We start from the raw sequence: 19,202 nt of genomic DNA, 5'->3' as shown, positions 1-19,202 counted from the left end.
GCTAACGAGCTCTGCCAAACTCTCTTCTGGTGAAAGTTTAACCTGTACTCTTCACTACCAGGATTCTATATAATCTATCAGCCTAAACTATTCAAGATCTGGGGAAGATGTTCTTGTTTCTTCTGTTTTAATCACAGCTGAATCCTCACTGCCAAGGACTCACTTTAAACCTTGTGAGGACTGTGGTGCCAGGAAAGATCACTCTGAAGTCCTCATGTGAAGTGTATCTTCTGCCTCTTCAAATCAGGCGATGGCCCTAAAGGACGGTGAAGTTTGTGCCACTTTCAGCAACAACATTCTAAAGGACAGAGAGGGCAGGCTGCTGCGTTCTCTACATGTTGAATCTCCTAGGGCATCATAGGAGAAAAGCGCTGTAAAGACAGAGCAAACTGGAGGCATCTACATCAAAATACCAAGCTTCTGCGGTTGCTTCGGGATCTTGTGGAACACCTGTCAAGAGACCCTCTGCGTCCACCCCAAATGCACAGACTTTGCTATCTAAAGAGGAACCATCAACCTCAAAATCCTCACCATCAAAGAGGAGGACTGAAAAAACATTAAAGTTCTGCCTCTACCAGCTAAGATGGTGCCACAAATGTTGTCATCTGTGAGATTATCGAAGACAACAATGTGGACAAAGTTTCCACATAAGGGCACATCTCTAAAGCCAGTATCTTCACTGAGGAAGACCTTTTAGTTGAGTTTAACTAAAAACACACAGGCCTCCATCCAAATATGGTCCAAATAGGTGTTCTCTGTCAAAGAGAACAATTAAAAAATGCTTTTGAACCTCAGGTAGACGCATGCAGATTCTGGTCCACGTCTGCCACCTCAATGTGACACTGTGTGTCTCCTGGACATACACTGTCTGCAGGTAGGGTGCTTTGGATGTTAGCACTGGGGAAGATTTTCCCTCATGGTCCACCTTCTTGCCTCTTCTAGGAGGCTTCTGCAGGTGTGTGTCCAGCTGGTCCATCTCTTTCCAGTGGTAGATGTTGTGTCTGGACAATGCCTCGCTGAACGGGTGATGCGCATTGTGCAGTGTTGCTGACAGCTACTCTCTCAGCAGCTGCATCAACTTTACAGCTTTTGTTGTCGGATGAAGGGGCGTCAAGAAGGTCTAAAGATGCTTGGGGTCAGAGGTCCTCTGCAGTGAATTTGCTGTGAGTGAGAGAGTTCTCTGGTGGCCCAGGTGATGGGGGAGGCTAAGGTTTCGGGGCCTCTCAGGTGAAAACTCTCAGTTCATCAGGCATGACCTAGTTGGACAAGAGCTTTCTTTTCTTTGGGTGTAAGGGTCTCATTTGTTTTGGGGCACTTACAAGTATGTGTCCTGTAACGGGATTGATATAAATCCTCTCTAACAGCAAGCTGTTTGTATTCTTGTAATGTTGTGTTCTCATTAGGTGTTGAGGATGGTTACTGCGAGTCTTTGGCATTAATCTCGGTTACGAGGGGGGTGTTTCGGGATCTCGGTGCCTAGATAGGGGTCTCTAAGGATTGAGACTGGACTGGCTGGTTTGGAGGCCTTTCTGGATCCGAGATGTGTTTTCAATGCTGAACGGTCTTTGGCATAATGGTTGGCACCCGCAGTAGAGGCCTTTCAGTGCCATCTGTTTGCTTGAAGCCCAGGTTTCTCAATGCCAGTGCTTGTCTGGCCCTGTAGAGGTCAAACCCCTGAAGGAAAATCCCCAGACAGTGCAAAGGGTTTAGGTGTAGTTTGTGTGGTGAGTGTAGGCTTCACTCACAGTTTTGGAGATGTTTGAAAAGGAGTGGGAATGCTCTAAGGATGCATGTTGTGGACTCTGCTCCGTTTGACCTCACAGCGTACTGGATGGTCGTCCCCTCCCCAGTCACATTATGTGGCCTCGCACAGTACGGCTGATGGCTGGGGAGAACTTTGGCGCTGCATCCTGTAGACCCCAGGCCAGTCTGACAAGAAGCCCTTGCTGCTGCATTTAGGGCAGGACTGGAAGGCGCATCTCCCACAACTCCCTCCCTAACCGGTCATTCATATATGACTTCGTCTAAACAAGAAAACACCTCCCGTCTGAATCAATTTTGAAGCAGTCGATGCCACATGGTGTCTTCTTGTCTCTCAGGAGGAGATTCTGGTCTTGGAGTCGAACAAGTGGCTTTTGCTGCACCACATCCCTGGAGCTACAAAAAAGCACCTCAAAACCCAAGGGAGGCAAAAACTAAATCTAAGGTAGAGGCTTTATCCTGGTGCACTGCTGGAGGGATCAAGAGTCATCATAAAAACTTCGAAATCAAACAACTTGTAACGTCTGCTTGCAAGCACTAGGTGACATTTATTTACGGAGCACATAATAAACAGCAACATATGCTGCAAATGGAAAATGATACTTACCTCGTAAGCATCTGTTTGTGGCGTGTAATCCTCTGCTTTCCATACCACTGAAGTGAGCAAAGAAACTTCCTCCGCAGGGTGGCCAGCAGAGCTGTGACGAGAAGCAGCTTTACAGTGCCCTTGCTTAACTTCCATGTTCAAGGGGGAGAGAGGGAACATCGCAGAGCCAGACAGAAGGATGGGAATAGCAGGACAACAGCTTGTTCAGCCTTTAAAAGACTCTCCTCCCAGCTCCAGGGGGATTACTGTTCAAAGAGACCTTCAATGGCATTCCTACAAAACCTAAATGGAGTTTTGTCCATATCAGATGCCGAATAGCCAGAAAAATACCAAAAATGTAAAACCCTTAGGAATCGTTCCCGATGAGCTTAATTTCTGATCTTAGAAATCCCAACACCTTTGCAAGTTTCTGCAGTCACACAATGGTCATAAGGTCACACCTGGTGGGCCACTTCCAAGACACATTCTTCTGAACCCAATGGTAGGAAAATGAACCTCAAGACTGAGTCTGCGATGAGGGTAACTGAGGGCTTTTCATCCAAGTCATTCGTGCGACACCACGGTTCACACAAGGTTTAAGTAACAAAAAACACAAGATATTATTCCAAGCCCAACCACTACAGTATGGTTACTTCTCTCGTGCCCACTGATTCTATCCAAAGCAGAGCTTCTTCCCCCAGGAAGTATGGAACGGACGGAGAGCATCCAACGAATGGTGAGGAGGGCATGGTCTGGAACACGTAGGTGCCTGCGGCTGTAATACAGTTCACAAGCTGAAAACTAAGTTACCAGAGAGGGAGAAGGTTCCTTGGAGGTACCACAGAGCTGGGCTACGTAGAACGGTGGGGACTCCTGCTACCTTTTAGGACTGTGCTCAGGAGTCTGAGCTCTCTACCTCTTGACAGTTCTTGAACTTTGCAAGTAACTGATGCCAGCACTCACTGCACTTGGTTCCACGATGCCGCAGACTACCAGCTTCAGGGGAAACTCCTCTTGGGAAGGCTGGTGCCCAAACAGGCCACTTTCTTGCATTTCAGGGTAAGAATCAAAACGTTTTTTTTTTTAGTTAAACCCACTTGATGGTTTAATAATATTTTTACTTTTATTTGAATTAATAAATAGAAAGGGAGTATTGTCTGCAGATAGGCAATACGAAAACATGAAATTATTTAATTTTGGCCGGGATGTTTCTCAGAAAAGTAAGTATTTCTTGGATTTTACACGAGTTGACACGTCGGTGTTTATGAAGATTTTGTGCTTGAGAACTAACATCATGATCTGCTGATTTAAATTAGTAAAACTTCTGTTTTCCTTTTTAAATTACTGCAGAAACAATAAGGATGGCTGCAAGAAACAAAATGCATACAAACATTTTAATACAGTTTGTAGAAGTCAAAGAAGTGCTAGAAACTTTACAAACAGGTGAGAATGCATCAGAGATCTGGAGTGAGAGATGAAAGGAATCCCTAGCAGGAGAGTAGTATTGGAAAGCTCACACAGACAAAGGCACTGTAGATATTTCACTGTGAGATGTGGCAGTGGCTCTAAGAAGTCATTTATGGGAGGTAAATAAAGGTTTCAAGTGGGAGAGAAGCCATTCTACAAGAGAGAAGTATCGAAAAGAGGTCACACTTAAGAGATGAGTTTGAAAGACTTCAGGGTCAGGCACCGGAGAGGACTCGTACGGGAGAAACACGAGAGACCACATATGGGAGATTAATCTTAGAAGCCTCACATGGGCGACAAGCCTTAGACGTCTCATGGGAGTCTCTTGGGAGAGAATTGAGCCAGGTCACATATGAAGAGTTCTAGATACATCTCACATAGAAGTGACAGTCGAGTGAGGTTGCACAGTAGGAGTATTGCAAGTATCACATGAGAGAGAGCTTTTGAGCAGTTTTGTAGAGTTCAGAGACAGGTGAGAAGCTTTGGAGTGAGATCGCAAACAAAAGGAAGCATCGAAGAGATCTAAAACAGCAGAAAAATATTGAAGATATCAGGCAAAAAGGATAGTTCAGAACGATCTCACACAGACGTGAGTTCTAGAGATATCTCAAGGGTCATAGGTCACTGAGTAACTTGTTCTCTACCTTGGGCCCAGGATATCCAGGTAAGGCATTTTCTCCCTGAAAGAATAAAAACAATGCTGTAAAACTGTGAGCAGATCCATGTTTTACTCCAGCATTGTAGGATCTCCATGGAATTCAACCAGTCACAGGGCACACCTCTGCAGCTGAGCCAGGGCATGACCTGCTCAGCCTACATCCATTCTATGCTCTAGCTCCTCCCCACTGAGATCCTGTCACTTAAGTCTTGTCTCTGCTTGTGAGTGGATAAACGATGATCAAGAAGGCGTTGAGGGCTCGAAGACCAAGAGTACTGAGTTACTTAACTTACATCCTGGCTCCAAACTGCTGGCTCTATTCCTACATTAGGAAGAGCCCAGGCAGGATGTGGTGTTGGGGGTGGATGCAGGACTCTCACACCCATGTCTTTTTTCTGACACACAGAAAGATCCCGGGATGATCTGAAAGAAAGGTGGCAAGAATCTCACACCCTGGACCTAGTCTCATGTACAGGATAATCCCAGGCATTATCTTCAGGTGGGTACGGCATGAATCTCACACCTTGGACCTAGTCACACGTACAGGATAATCCCAGGCATTATCTGATGGTGGGTACGGTAGGAATCTCACACCTTTGACCTAGTCTTACTGTAGTAACCACTAGGGATCACAGAAGATTTAGAGATCCTTTATTCCAGAAATACTTCAATGAGTACAGCATAGATAACTCCCAGCTTGCTCCTTCTTCTTACTCTCCCCAGTCTTCTTCTGATCCCAACCTTCCAATGAGCCCCACTAGAATGTACCACCCTTCCAAATTCCAATCCATTGCCATAAGCAACTTACTACACATCTTCCCCCCTAGAAATTTTAATAAATCCACCTACTTACAAACCCACTAAAGTTTAAATGTAAACCCACACAAGAGTACTACTCAAAACTATATACAACCTAAATACACGGCCCTCCTAGACCACATTAATAAACTCCCAATTCACTTAACCTTACACAAATTCCCAACACTCCATTCTTTACCATCATCCAATTTGACGACTAAATTAATCACTTTCACTAGCTTCTGAGGTTCACAAAGCTTACTCTCACCTTTCCTTACAACACTACATTTCTTCACCACCACCCAATCACCTTTTTTACACTGATGTCCTTCACACCCTTCCTATTATCATAGCATGACTTATTTCGTTCCTGTGAGCCCATAACTCTTGCTTTCATACCTTCACAATCAACCCACACCTGTTTCTTCTCTTGCAACCACCACGGAGATTTCTTCGTTGCTTGCTCGCTGCCCCTCAGTGCAACAAAAGGTGACACTCCAGTCACGAGTGAGGAGTTATTCTACGTGCCCATAACATCTTATCCAACTCCTCCTTCCAATCTAATCCATTGGCTAATGAAAGTTGAATGTTTTCCATAACAATCCTATTTACTCTCTCCACTAAACCATACGCTTGTGGTCGATATAGCGCCACCTTCATGTTTAATCCCCAATCCAGTAAAGAAATTTGTCATGGCCACAGAAACCAACTGTACTCCATTATCAGTAACTATGACCTTAGGTATTCCTTCCTCCAGAAATGCACCTCTGAGAAATTCTATGACTTTGTTAGTTGTAATTTGCTTCACACTTTTAATCACAAACCACTTACTATGATAATCTACCAGAATCATAAGGAACCGGTTTCTTCTGCCAAGTTTGTCTACTGGACCCAGGAAATCTAAAGCTAGTTTTTCCCATGGTTTTTCTGGAAATTGCACACATCCTAAGAGCGGTTTCCTAACAATTCTCGCCTTATCACTATTCCCACAGGCCTGACAATCATTCACAACCATCTCAACCTCCTTGTCCATCCCAGGCCACCAATAAAAACTGCTGCAATCTTCTCTTAGTTAAGCTTCTCCCTAGGTGCCCTTCATGCACAATTTTTATCCACCTTGCCCTCAGTTTCACAGGAGGAACAATCCTATCACGTCTTCACACCTTCTCCCCTTGCACACTCAATTCATCCTTCACCTCTATGTACTGCCTCAAGCTTCCTTGCCATACTCCAAGATCTTCTTCTGAACTACTTATAAATGTCTTCAATTCGTTATATTCCATATAATTTCTCACAGCATCTTCCCATTCCTTGTGTCCCAAAGCCAATTCTCCATCCACTGGAAGTGCTTCCGCTTCACATATTCCATCTTGGTCATCATCCATCGGCATACGCGACAAGCAGTCAGCCGCCACATGCTTTTTACCTTTTACAAATTCTACCACAAAATGCAATTCTATGATCAATATCAACCATCTGGAAATACGAGGTGTTATACTTCCTTCTAGTCCCCGTCCACATTTAAAAATTTGCAGCAAGTGTTGTGGTCAGTACGAAGTACAAAAGGTTATCCCCACAAATAGTACCTATAGTGACTTATGTCCCAACAACAGGCCAATGCCTCCTTCTCTATGGCAGAATATGATCGCTCAGCACCCTGCAATCTCCTGGACGCAAATCCGATAATTCTCTCCTTATTACCCACCATTTGCATCACTACCGCACCCAGCGCCACACTGCTGGCACCAGTCATTACAATCGTTTTCCTTTTAACATCGATATGCCCCAGAGTGGGAGCACTGGCAATGGACTCCTTAATTTTAGCAAACGCCATTTCACATTCAACCTTTCACTCAAACGCTGCACCTTTCTTCAACGTCACCCGCCAAGCCTCTACAAGATCTGCAAAATTGTGTACAAACTTAGAGCAATACTCCGCCAACCCTAGAAATGATCTAAGTTGCTCTTTGCTGCCAGGTTCCAGAGCTTCACTAATTGCTTTCACAATACTTTTCTTAGGTTTGATTCCCTCAGCTGACATTTCATGCCCTAAATAATTTACACAATCTTTCCTCAATAGACATTTCTCCCTCTTCACAGTTAATCCATATTTTCAAATTCACTCCAACACTTTCACCAATAACTCATCGTGCTCATCAAATGACTTCCCCACTACTATGATGTCATCCTGGAAACACAACACATTATCCAAACCCCGAAAAATGTCCTGCATTATCCGATGGAACACAGCAGACGCTGACGCCAAGCCAAACGGCATCCTACAATAACGGTAAACTCCCAAGGGTTTTACAAAAGAAGTCAGATGACGAGATTCAGTATTCAAATTAACCTGATGATACGCTGTAGACATTTCCAATACACATTGGGGGTCATTCCAAGTTTGGCGGGCGGCGGTAGCCGGCCGCCAAACTTACCCCGCCAATTGGCCGCTCCGCGGTCAGAAGACCGCAGAGGCCATTCTAACTTTCCCGCTGGGCCGGCAGGCGCCCGCCAAGGGAGCGCCCGCCGGCCCAGCGGGAAGGGCCCTGTAACACAGAAGCCAGCTCCGAATGGAGCCAGCGGTGTTGCAGGGGTTGCACCCGTCGCGATTTTCACTGTCTGCTATGCAGACAGTGAAAATCATGCTGGGGCCCTGTTAGGGGGCCCCTGCACTGCCCATGCCAGTGGCATGGGCAGTGCAGGGGCCCCCAGGGGCCCCACGACACCCGTTCCCGCCATCCTGTTCCTGGCGGTAAAAACCGCCAGAAACAGGCTGGCGGGAAGGGGGTCGGAATCCCCATGGCAGCGCTGCTTGCAGCGCCGCCATGGAGGATTCTCCCAGCCGGGGCTAATCCAGCGGGAAACCGCCGGACCCGGCTGGGCGACCGCGGCTTTACAGCTGCGGTCGGAATTCCACATGAAGCACCGCCAGCCTGTTGGCAGTGCTTCCGTGGACAGCCACCCTGGCGGTCTAGGACCGCCAGGGTTGGAATGAGGGGCTAAATACCTTGCCACCACCCATCATGCTCAACATTTCATTAATATTTGGTAAAGGCTGCCTATCTACCCAAATGTTTCTATTAAGGTCTCTCAAGTCAATACATAAACAAATTTTGTTTCCCTCTTTCGGTGCTACAACAATGAGCACCAACCATTCAGATGATTCAATTGGTTCTATTTTTTTTTTCTATCAACCTATTTAGTTCTTGTTGAAGTGGCTCCCTCATCAGAAATGGCAGCGGTCTCACCTTATGTACCACTGGTAATGCTTGGTTTTTAAAATTATTCGGTGTGTAAATTCATTCAGTTTACCCAATTTATCAGTGAAGATCTTCAGAAATGTATCCATTAGTTTCTCACACCACTGTATGTCCGTTTCCTGACTTTTCATACAACCCATTTGCTCTACCACCATGACAGGCTCAGATGCATTGGGATCAAGTACAATATTCAAATCTTTTTGGTGCCTCCATCCCAAAAGATTTGATCCTTCATCAGTGACATATATCTTTCCATGCACACCATTATTTTTAAATGTAATGTCCATCCAACACATTCTTAAAATGTCAATTCTTTTTTCCCCATAATTAACTGCCTTTACATCAGCTCTCTGCAGATCTTCGAATCTTTCCTTCAAGACGTCTTTGTACACTCCCTTAGATATCAGGGTAAATAAACTGCCTGAATCCACTAACACTTTTACAATCATGGACCCCAGTGTTACATTGCCATGGGGTTTTTCCAATTCATCCAAACTTTCTCTCTTCAGATTTTTCCTACTTACCGACTCTACACCCTGCCAATCAGACCTCCCCATTTCATCTAATCTCCTCACAATTATCCCTTAATACATCCACAGGTTTGACACTGCTATTTAACATCTTTCCCTTCGCCCTACACACTTTAGCCATGTGACCTCTCCTACCGCACAACCTACAAGTCAAAGTCCGTGCTGTGCATATCGGGCTCGAAGCTATGTGCCCTGGGCACCCACATCTAAAACATGTGATATTTACACTTCTCCTCTCTGCAACTTTTGCTCCAGTATTTTCAACCATCTTCTCTCTCTTCTTTGATCTAAATTTGTTCACCTCAACAGTAGTTTCTTTTTAGAGTCTCTGATATAGTTCTTTGTTATATCAATCTCCTTCATCCAAGCATCTGTTTGTTCCATGCTTCTCGCTATTTGTATGGATTCTTCCAACAAAGGATCTATAGATAATAACTTTTCTTTCACCTCCTTGTTATTTGTACAATGTACTATTTGATCACGTATTAGAGAATCACCTAGATCACAGAAGTCACGTTACTGCCAACACCCTTAATGCAGCGACAAAAGACATTATGAGGGTCATTACAACCCTGGCGGACAGTGTTAAAGCGGCGGTAAGACCGCCAACAGGCTGGCGGTCTTTTTTTTAGTATTATGACCATGGCGGTTACCGCCATAGTCATCCGCCGCTTCCCCGTCCCGCCCGCCAGGGCGGAGACGACCGCTGGGCTGGAGACCTGGGTCTCCAGCCCGGCGGCAGTGACAATACCGCCGGCGGTATTGTGACCCAGCTTACCGCCGAGGATTTCCAGCGGTAGGAACCGCCATGAAATCCATGGCGGTAAGCACTATCAGTGCCAGGGAATTCCTTCCCTGGCACTGATAGGGGTCTCCCCCACCAAACTCCCTCCCCTACACCCCCCACCACCCCTGCCACCCCCCAAAGGTGACAGGGCCCCCCTCCCCACCCCGACCCCCGACATTACCTTACACATACACACCCGACACGCACGCAGCCACCACCAACACCCATACACGTACACACACTAACATACATGCCAACATCCACACACACACTTAGACATGTACACCCACATTCACACACACATCCATACAGACATACATACAGACAGACACGCACACATTTCCGAAACACGCAACACCCCCACAAGCATGCACGCACTCACCCCCCCCTACATATACAGACGCACACCCCCATGCACCCACACAATACACAACACCCCCCTAACGGACGATCGACTTACCTGTTCCGTCGTTCCTCCGGGAGGGGACGGGAGCCATGGGGGCAGCTCCGCCAACACCACACTGCCAACAGAACACTGCTGCGCAGAATCACAGGACGTAATTAGCTGGGCGGTGTTCTGTTGGCGTGGCGGTGGAGGTGGAGCAACCTCCACTTCCCCGCCGCCCGCAAGTATGGCTGTTGGCGGCTCTCCGTCGGAAAAACGACGGAGGGCAGCCAACGGTCATAACACGCCGAGTGGCAAACCACCACTACTGGCGGTCTTCCGCACGGCGGTCCCTCGGTGGTCTTCTTAAAAGACTGCTGAGGTTGTAATGACCACCTATGTCCTCATCATGACCCTGAATGCGGGAGAAAAATTTATGTCGCTGAAATACTGTACTTATCTTTGGAGTAAAATGTTTCTCTAACATTTGAAATGACATTTCATACACATTCATAGGTTGACCTTCAACCATACCCAAAGGTATCTCCGGCAAGTCAACATAAATTCTTCTACCCTCTGTTCCTAAATGGTGCAACAAAATTGCTTGTTTTCTGACTAGACTGTATTTGTCCCCAGCTATAGCTAATAAATTTGTTGTGAATATGTTCTTTCATCTCTTCCATGTTATTGTTGGCTCCCCGGATACAGGTAAAAAACATGGTGGCGCGGAAATGTTTTGTTCAGCCATATGTGCAACAAACTTTAAAATAACAAACTACCATAAAATACTAAAATAATAATCTAAATTAACAATCTAAAATAACAATCAAAAATAACTCCAAAAATAATACTGAAGAATAACTTCTTATTGTTTATAAAATTCTACTCCTATTCAGAAGTCTCTCTTCCTTTTTCCATTCCAGTTCCGTTCCACTACACATTTAGTCCTTCTACAGTTTCCTTCACCGTGAAAACTTGGAGATCCAGGTTACGATCACTAGAGGAGCTTCCTATAGACGGTATTTTTTCACCTTTATTTATTTCCCTTAACGTTGTCATCTAATAACAAAGTTGCATGAACTTGCCTGCTTATTGACTGTGCAGCGCGTTCAAAGACATGCGCATCACACTCCACTGGGCAGTCTTCCCTGCCACATGCTCGAATGCAGCGCGTGGAAGAATGTGTGCCCACACAGTTCTCACATCTCTCACAGCACCACGCGCATGTACAGCGCGAGATACACTTGTGCTTTGTTTTTGTTTGAGAGGCTAGCACATGACAATCTAATGGTAAACACACTACCCCTCGACGGCTTGCACTCGTTCCTTCACCAAAAAAATCATTCACAGGATACAGTTCACAGATAAGATCAAGGCAACATCAGAAACAACGCTGCTTGTAAAAATCTTGCCAGTAAAAATAAATTACGTGGTTAAGATGCCTGCATGCGAGCCAGTCCCAGGAACACACACAAAAAATGACAAACTCACAATTGGCACGCTTCTACAGTGTCCGTCCAAATTACTTCCTTCTCTTCTCTTTTTTTTTTCTTTCTTCCTTTTCCTTCTTTTATCCTTCAGTTCTTCTTTGTCCAGGGGTTGGGAGTTATAAAGTCTTCTCTGCCCCCTATGCAGAGTCCCTCGTCGCCAATTATGTAGTAACCACAAGGGATCACTGAAGATTTAGAGATCCTTTGTTCCAGAAATACTTCGACGTGTACAGCATAGATAACTCCCAGCTTGCTGCTTCTTCTTACTCTCCTTAGTCTTCTTCTGATCCCAACCTTCCAATGAGCCCCACTAGAATGTACCATCCTTCCACATTCCAATCCATTGCCATAAGCATCTTACTACACTTACGTACAGGATGATCCCTTGCATTATCTGAAGGTGGGTACGGCAGGAATCTCACAACTTGGACCTAGTCTTACGTACAAGATGATCCCAGTAATTATCTGTTGGTGGGTACGGAAGGAATCTCACACCTTGGACCTACTCTCACGTACAGGATAATCCCAGGTATTATCTGAAGGTGGGTACAGCAAGAATTTCACACCTTGGACCTAGTCTTACGTACAGGATGATCCCAGGAATTATCTGTTGGTGGGTACGGAAGGAATCTCATACCTTGGACCTAGTCTTACGTACTGGATGATCCTGGCCATGAACTAAAGGGTGAGAGGGGAAGGAGGGTGGAACAGTGATCTCACACCTTGTCCATAGTCGCACGTACAGGATGATTCCGGGGTGATCTGAAGGAAAGGTGGCAGGAATCTCACAACCTAGCTCTAGTCTTACGTACAGGATGATCCCAGGCATTATCTAAAGGAGGGTGGAACAGGATTCTCACAACTTGGCCACAGTAAGGTTGATCCTAGGTATTATATGAGGCATGGAGGGGTGAGGCAGTAATCCCACACCTTCCCCTTAGTGGTATGTACCGGCTGATCCTGGGGATGATCTGAAGAAGTAGGGATTGGAATCTCAGACCTTGGTTCTAGTCGTACCTACAGGTTGCTCCCAGGCATGATCTGAAAGGGGTGCGCGTTGAAGGATCTTGTGCCCAGTCTCCTCTCCTCGACATGGGAAGGTCCCCGGCATCATCTGAAGAGGGGGAAGCAGAGCAGTGATGTTTATGACACTCCTTGGGTCAGGGCGAAGCACCCAAGGTTATCATGAACAACCTGGTCTCTGATGACAGAAAGCTTTTCAGCAAACCTAATCACCTGTAGAAATTCAGCTTTTGTCTTGAATTGCTTAGTTCCTTGCACACTTGTAGGAAAGACCATGCTAACAGCTGTGGACTACTCTGGTGGGGCACACAATCTGTGTCATGATGAAACAGATACCCAAAACCATCAATAAAAGTATGTTCTTTTCTGCGGGGCGCCGCCCTACCCACACCTTTGGGGCGCTGCCCCACCCACACCCTTGACTCAGGACTGCGGACATCAAACTGCACTGCAGAGGAGGGCCACAACACACAAAATCTGAGAAAGACGAGCCCTCAACTAATCTTAAGCCTGTCCTGTGGGAGAGGAGCTTTCTGTGCCAAGGATACAATTTCCATCTGAGGAGGGACAGGGCAGCTTTGCTCCTGCAGCCAGAAGGTACAGATGAAATGATTTCCTGGAGAAGTGCAGGGGCCCAACTTGTGCAGCAAGCCTTATGTGTTAAAGGTTCTCTTCAGCGAGCCAGTGACTTCCCCATGAGAGACAGATCTTCTCTGGCTCTAGTACTCTGGGGTTGGTGGTGTTTCAGGGCTCCCCGGTGAGATCTACTGGATCCTAGGTTTTAAGGTAGAGCAGTAACAGGCTCAGGGGCTCTTCTAGAGGAGCAGCATGGAGAGAGCAGGTTCTGCAGCTGCTTTTGAAATTGGACTCACAATTAGCACGGTCAGAGTTTAAGAGATGCAAGGGTGCCAAGTGTAGAGGGCACAGTGATTGAAAGGGGTAGAAGGCCCCGTGGTTTCAACAGGTAGAGGGCACAGTGAGAGCCAGAAGCCCCAGTTAGTGCCAGGAGTAGATGGCACATTTTGTGCCAGAGGTAGATGCGTCAGCTGGTGCCAGTGGTAGAGTGCACAGTGAGTGCCAGGGGTAAAGGTCTGAGCTGCTGCTAGAGTAGAAGGCACAATGAGCCAGACTGGTTTAAGGTGCAGGAGTTATGCTATTTGGACAGTTTTTCTTCATGCCTTTCAAGGCCCGCATTGTTGTAGGAAATAGGAGTTGCAGTGAGAGACTGTGGTAAATTAGAACCATCTGAAAGCTTTGAGGGAATGCTATCTGGTTAGAACGTGGCGCTCCACAAGCTGTTGAGGCAGGCACTCTTCTTGGCAGAGGAACCAAGAATACTGAGTGCAGTCAGACTGTCACAGAGGCCTCGCTGTAAGAACTAACTTGGGGACCACTGAAGTTTTTAGAAATAGGGTCTATAGTTAGCAATTGTTTGCACCCTGTCCAAGTAGGTACCCTCACTCTAGTCAGGGTATAGGAGCCACACAGCTATGATAACCCCTGCTCAACCCCTTGGTAGCTTCGCTCAAGCAGTCAGGTGTATCTTTGAGGCAATGTGTAAAGTATTTACATACACACACACACACACTCACACCCACCCACCCCTGAAAAGTACTCAACCCTAGTTTGAAAAAATAGTCGATAATTATCTGAATAAAACAAGACCAAAACGACAAAAAACCCACATACACAAGATGTCATTTTGTAAAGGTTTAAATGAGTTTTAAGCCATAGGAATCAATGGTTGTATCCTTTTAACACACAGTACCTGTGATGCGTCATAAACAAAGACAATGCAGGCCGCAGGGGAGGTGAGGCGTGGAAAAGCAAATCGATGCGTCGGATCCTTACTGCGCAGGGGAGGTGATGCATCGGTTCCTTACTGGCAGAGAAGGTGATACATTGATTCTCTCCTCACAGGAGAGGTGATGCAACAGTTTCTTACTGAGCAGGGGAGGCGATGCATTGGTTCCTTACTGGCAGGGGAGGTGATGCGTTGATTTCTCCTCATAGGAAAGGTGATGTGTCCGTTCTTTACTGGCAGGAAAGCGTATGTGTCGGTTTAAGGTCACGCAGCCTCGGTTCCTTACTGTGGTGTGAGGTCGATGAGAAAGTGACGTACAGGGATGAAGCGTGGAAAATCAAGACATGCTGTGATGATGAAGCTGTGGTGGATCAGGCGCTGCATCGATCCCACAGGGGATGCGTTGATTCTTCCACCGCAAGAAAGGTGCTGGTTCGATTTCTTCAGCTGCAAGACAGACGTGGTGTTGATTTTCAGACGCGGCACTCCGATGCATGGATTCTCTTGCGCAGGACACCAGTTTTCACTTCCAAGAGCCCAGGGACTGGATTTGGCACCACTTGGGAAGTCAGGACTCTCAGTAGATGAGCCCAAGCAATGGTAGATGAAGTCTTTGATGTCCCTGAGATTCCTTTACAGGAGGCAAGCTCAGTTCAAGCCGTTGGAGAACCTTGGTATAGGAGGTTGGCTCTCTATGTAGTGTGCAGAGCTAGGCACACTGTGCAGAGAGTCTGGGCAACCATACTTTGGTTTACAGAGGTAAAAACTAGTCCACCTAATGCTTCCATTTTTGTGTTAGCTTGGTTGAGCAGCTAGACTTATCTCGGAGAAATGTAAATAATTTGTTGCACTCACAGTACCAACAAAGCAAGACACACACTCAAAAGAATAACTTGAGAGCAAGTTGCAAAAATACTTCAGATTTTTATAATTGTTTAAGGACCAAGATCAGCAAAATCGGGTAATCGGGTAAGTACTTTTTAAGTTATGACTTTTTGAAGTTTGGCAGTTAGACACCCTAGGAATCAATGGAGAAATACTTTAAAAATGCATATAAAATCAGGAAATGCGTTTACCAATGTCTCCTTTTGCAGGCATGTCGAGGTCGTCGACCAGCTGGAGAAGTTTGGGCGATTCCCAGTTTCGGCAGGAGCAGCTGCAGAAAGTCGTTGGAGCTGGTGCACCTAAAGGTAAGTCTGGGGGGGTCCCCTTGAAGTGGTGAGGTCGCAAGGAGTGGGGGACCCTTAGTGCACAGCTGGATCTTCGGTGCAGGGCATAGGGTGGCCAGGTGCAGAGCGAATCGGTGAGCCAGGAGCTGTGCACAAAGGTGCCCTTGGAAGCAGGAGGTAGGTCACTTTTAGGGTCGCTTGCAGGTCAGCAGGGGCACTCTGGTTGGAGGCCCTGGTGGTCTCTGAAGTTCCTCGACTGGGGTTTCCTCCTGATCCTTTTACAGTCCCAAATGGACTGTCCTTCTGGGTGTCTGACGTTAGGTGACCTCTACATGGGACAATGGTGTGGTTTGGCCGTTGAAGAGCGCAGTGCCACCAAACTTGGCACACTTGCCAGGTATGTCCTCACAGTCCATCGAGTTGAGTTTGGTCTCGCTGCTGCATCCGGTTCCTTGGTGATAGCACCTCTGCCCAGGAAGGGCTTTGTTCTGGGACCCAGAAAGCAGGATTTCTCATCCCAGGGTTCCAGAATCTTTTCTGGTGGTGGGAGGCTGGTTGGGATGGCCAGCAACCATGCTAGGGTAGTTAGCTTTTACAGAGGGCACCTCCAAGGTGACACCTGGGTATATTTTGGGATAAATCTAATGCCGGTACCAGCTTGGATTTATATTTCTGAGTTGATTGATACCAAACAACCCAGGGTTCAGAGTAGCCATCGTGTAGCTGTGAAACTCATGCTGACTAGTGTCCAGCACATATATTAAAATGGCTGCTCTGTTCACTTACTACAAGGACACGGTGGGGACCTATTGCTAATGCTTGTGCACGTCGAGTTTGCTTTTTAGGTTTGCACCAGGTCCCTCAGCCTGCAATGGCAGAGCTGTGTGTGTCAGGATGCATGGCCCTAGAGGGTGGCACAATCAGTGCTGCTGCCCTCAAGGGCTTACCCATAGTACCCCATGCCCTGGGTACCTAAGTACCATTTACCAGGGACTTATAGTGGTAGCTAAAGGTGTTAACAATTGTATCAATACCTTTGCAATTTGTAGGGAAAGAACACTGGCACTGGGGACCTGGTTAGCAGGATCCCAGGGCACTCCAGTCCAAGTTGCATTCCGAAACCAGGCAAAAAAACGTTGAAGGGGGGGTTACTGCAACAGGGCGGCAATTTTCCACGCTTGGAAAGCAGGATATAGAAAGCAAAGTCCAGTGCTTTTACTCCAGGACAGAAGAAGCGGGTCAGCAGAGCAAAGCAACAGGCAGAGTGGCAGTCCCTTCGACAGCATCCAGCTTTTCTTGCAGAATGTCCTCAACCCATAAGTGTTCTGAAGTTGTGGTCTCACAGGCCCAATACTTACATTCATTTCTGCCTTTGAAGAAGGTAGAGTTCAAAAGAAAGTTTTTTAGTGCACAAGATTCGCCCTTCCACTCTCCAGGGGTTGGGGTTGGAGACTGCTTTGTGTGGCCCTATTCATTTGCCGGTGTCTGCTCCTCCCACCACTCTAGCTCAGGAAGACCCATCGGGATATGCAGGGCACACCTCAGCTCCCTTTGTGTGACTGTCTAAAGTGAATTCACAAACAGCCCAACTGTCATCCCGGCCCAGAAGTGTATTCCACAGACAGGTAGAGACACAGAGGGGGTCATTCTGACCCCGGCCGCCGGCGGAAGCCGCCGGCCTGGCTGGGACCGCCAGAATACCGCTGCGCGGTCAAAAGACCGCCGTGGGTACTCTGGGTTTCCCGCTGGGCTGGCGGGCGACCGCCAGAAGGCCGCCCGCCAGCCCAGCGGGAAACACCCTTCCATGAGGATGCCGGCTCCGAATGGAGCCGGCGGAGTGGAAGGGGTGCGACGGGTGCAGTTGCACCCGTCGCGATTTTCAGTGTCTGCATGGCAGACACTGAAAATCTTGGTGGGGCCCTGTTACGGGGGCCCCACGACACCCCATACCGCCATCCTGTGCCTGGCAGCCAAAACCGCCAGGAACAGGATGGCGGTATGGGGGTCGGAATCCCCATGGCGGCGCAGCAAGCTGCGCCGCCATGGAGGATTCCCCAGGGCAGCGGAAAACCGGCGGTACACCGCTGGTTTTCCGTTTCTGACTGCGGCTGTACCGCCGCGGTCAGAATGCCCAAGGGAGCACCGCCAGCCTGTTGGCGGTGCTCCCGCGGTCGTTGGCCCTGGTGGATTTTACCGCCAGGGTCAGAATGACCCCCAGAATGTTTAAGCAAGAAAAAGGCCCACTTTCTAAACGTGGCATTTTCAAACGTACAATCTAAAAATCAACTTCACCAAAGAATGTATTTTTAAATTGTGGTTTCGGAGACCCCAAACTCTCTATCTTTGTCTGCTCCCCATGGTGAAATTACACTTAAAAGATATGTCAAGGCAATTACCATTATCACATGTGGGAGAGATAGTCCTTGCAGTAGTGAAAACTGAATTTAGTCATATTTCATTATCAGGGCATGTAAAACACACCAGTACATGTCCTACCTTTTAAATATACTGCAACCTGCCCATGGGACTGCCTTGGGCCGACCGTATAGGTGACTTACATGTAGTAACAAGCATTTGCATTGCAATAGGTCTTGTATTTGTGAGAGTTAGAACTGTTGGCATTGTAAATGACGTCTTTCACCTATGTGTTTTGGTTTGAAGTGTATTGGATGTATAACAGTTGACACAGCAGCCCTCCCAGGCCTGTCGCATGTGGTGTAAGGGCCAGAGCTGCCGACCTTGGAGCTGGGGAACAGGGTTTGAGTCTCTGCGCCGACTCAACATCCTGTGATCTTGGGCAAATCACATAATTTCCCCTTGTACCAAAAAGGAATGCGTAATTTAACCGGTTCTCATGTAAAGCGCTGTAACACCTTTGAATTGAGTTCATCCTATATAAAACTGCAAAAAAAGACCTGCAGACATTTAAAAAAAAAAGCAAGATGTCTGGAATCAGGGAAGACAAAGAAACAAAATACCGCTGTGAGCGAAGCAGCGAGGCAAAAGAAAATATAGTGCGCTGGCAAAGAGCTATCTGGCCGATCGTGCAATAATCCATGTAACAGGGTCAGTCTCTAAGGAGGTAACAACCCAACCTCAAGGCCGGACAAACCTAAAGCATTTACCAGCAACATCAAGGGATTTTTGAATGTCAGGCCCAGGAACGAATGAAAGTGATGAGTGTGAGATGGGCGAGATTAAAGCCCAAAGGTTAGATTGCAAAAGGTTAAAAAAGCAGCACTTGTGCGTTGCTCATCTTAAAAAGGATGGTTTGGGCTTGGCAAATGGGTGCACCTGCCAGGACGAAACAGCAGTTTAAAACTGCCCACACAGACACTGCAGTGGCAGGTCTGAGGCATGTTTACAGGGCTACTCCTGTGGGTCGCACAACCAGTGCTGCAGGCCCACTAGTAGCATTTGATTCACAGGCCCTGGGCACCTCCAGTGCACTTTACTAGGGACTTACCAGTAAATCAAATATGCC

At 47.1% G+C, this 19,202-nt stretch overlaps 1 protein-coding gene across 4 annotated transcripts in view; it reads right to left on the bottom strand.

The window, feature by feature from the left end:
- IQSEC2 (IQ motif and Sec7 domain ArfGEF 2) overlaps window positions 1-19,202 on the bottom strand; it is a 269,869-nt gene that overhangs the window by 52,084 nt on the left and 198,583 nt on the right. For 3 of the 4 annotated variants that reach the window (XM_069209291.1, XM_069209295.1, XM_069209292.1), the window contains exon 9: window positions 4,459-4,494. The exons of the other annotated variant lie outside the window; for it this stretch is intronic. In XM_069209291.1, coding sequence (XP_069065392.1) covers window positions 4,459-4,494 — 36 coding nt within the window. The remainder of the gene's footprint in view (window positions 1-4,458; window positions 4,495-19,202) is intronic. 4 annotated transcript variants of the gene reach the window in all.

The sequence above is a fragment of the Pleurodeles waltl genome, chromosome 10 (assembly GCF_031143425.1).
Source record: "Pleurodeles waltl isolate 20211129_DDA chromosome 10, aPleWal1.hap1.20221129, whole genome shotgun sequence".
NCBI classification, from domain to species: Eukaryota; Metazoa; Chordata; class Amphibia; order Caudata; family Salamandridae; genus Pleurodeles; species Pleurodeles waltl.
Note: the sequence above shows the minus strand (reverse complement) of the source record. Positions and strands in the feature narration are given on the sequence as shown.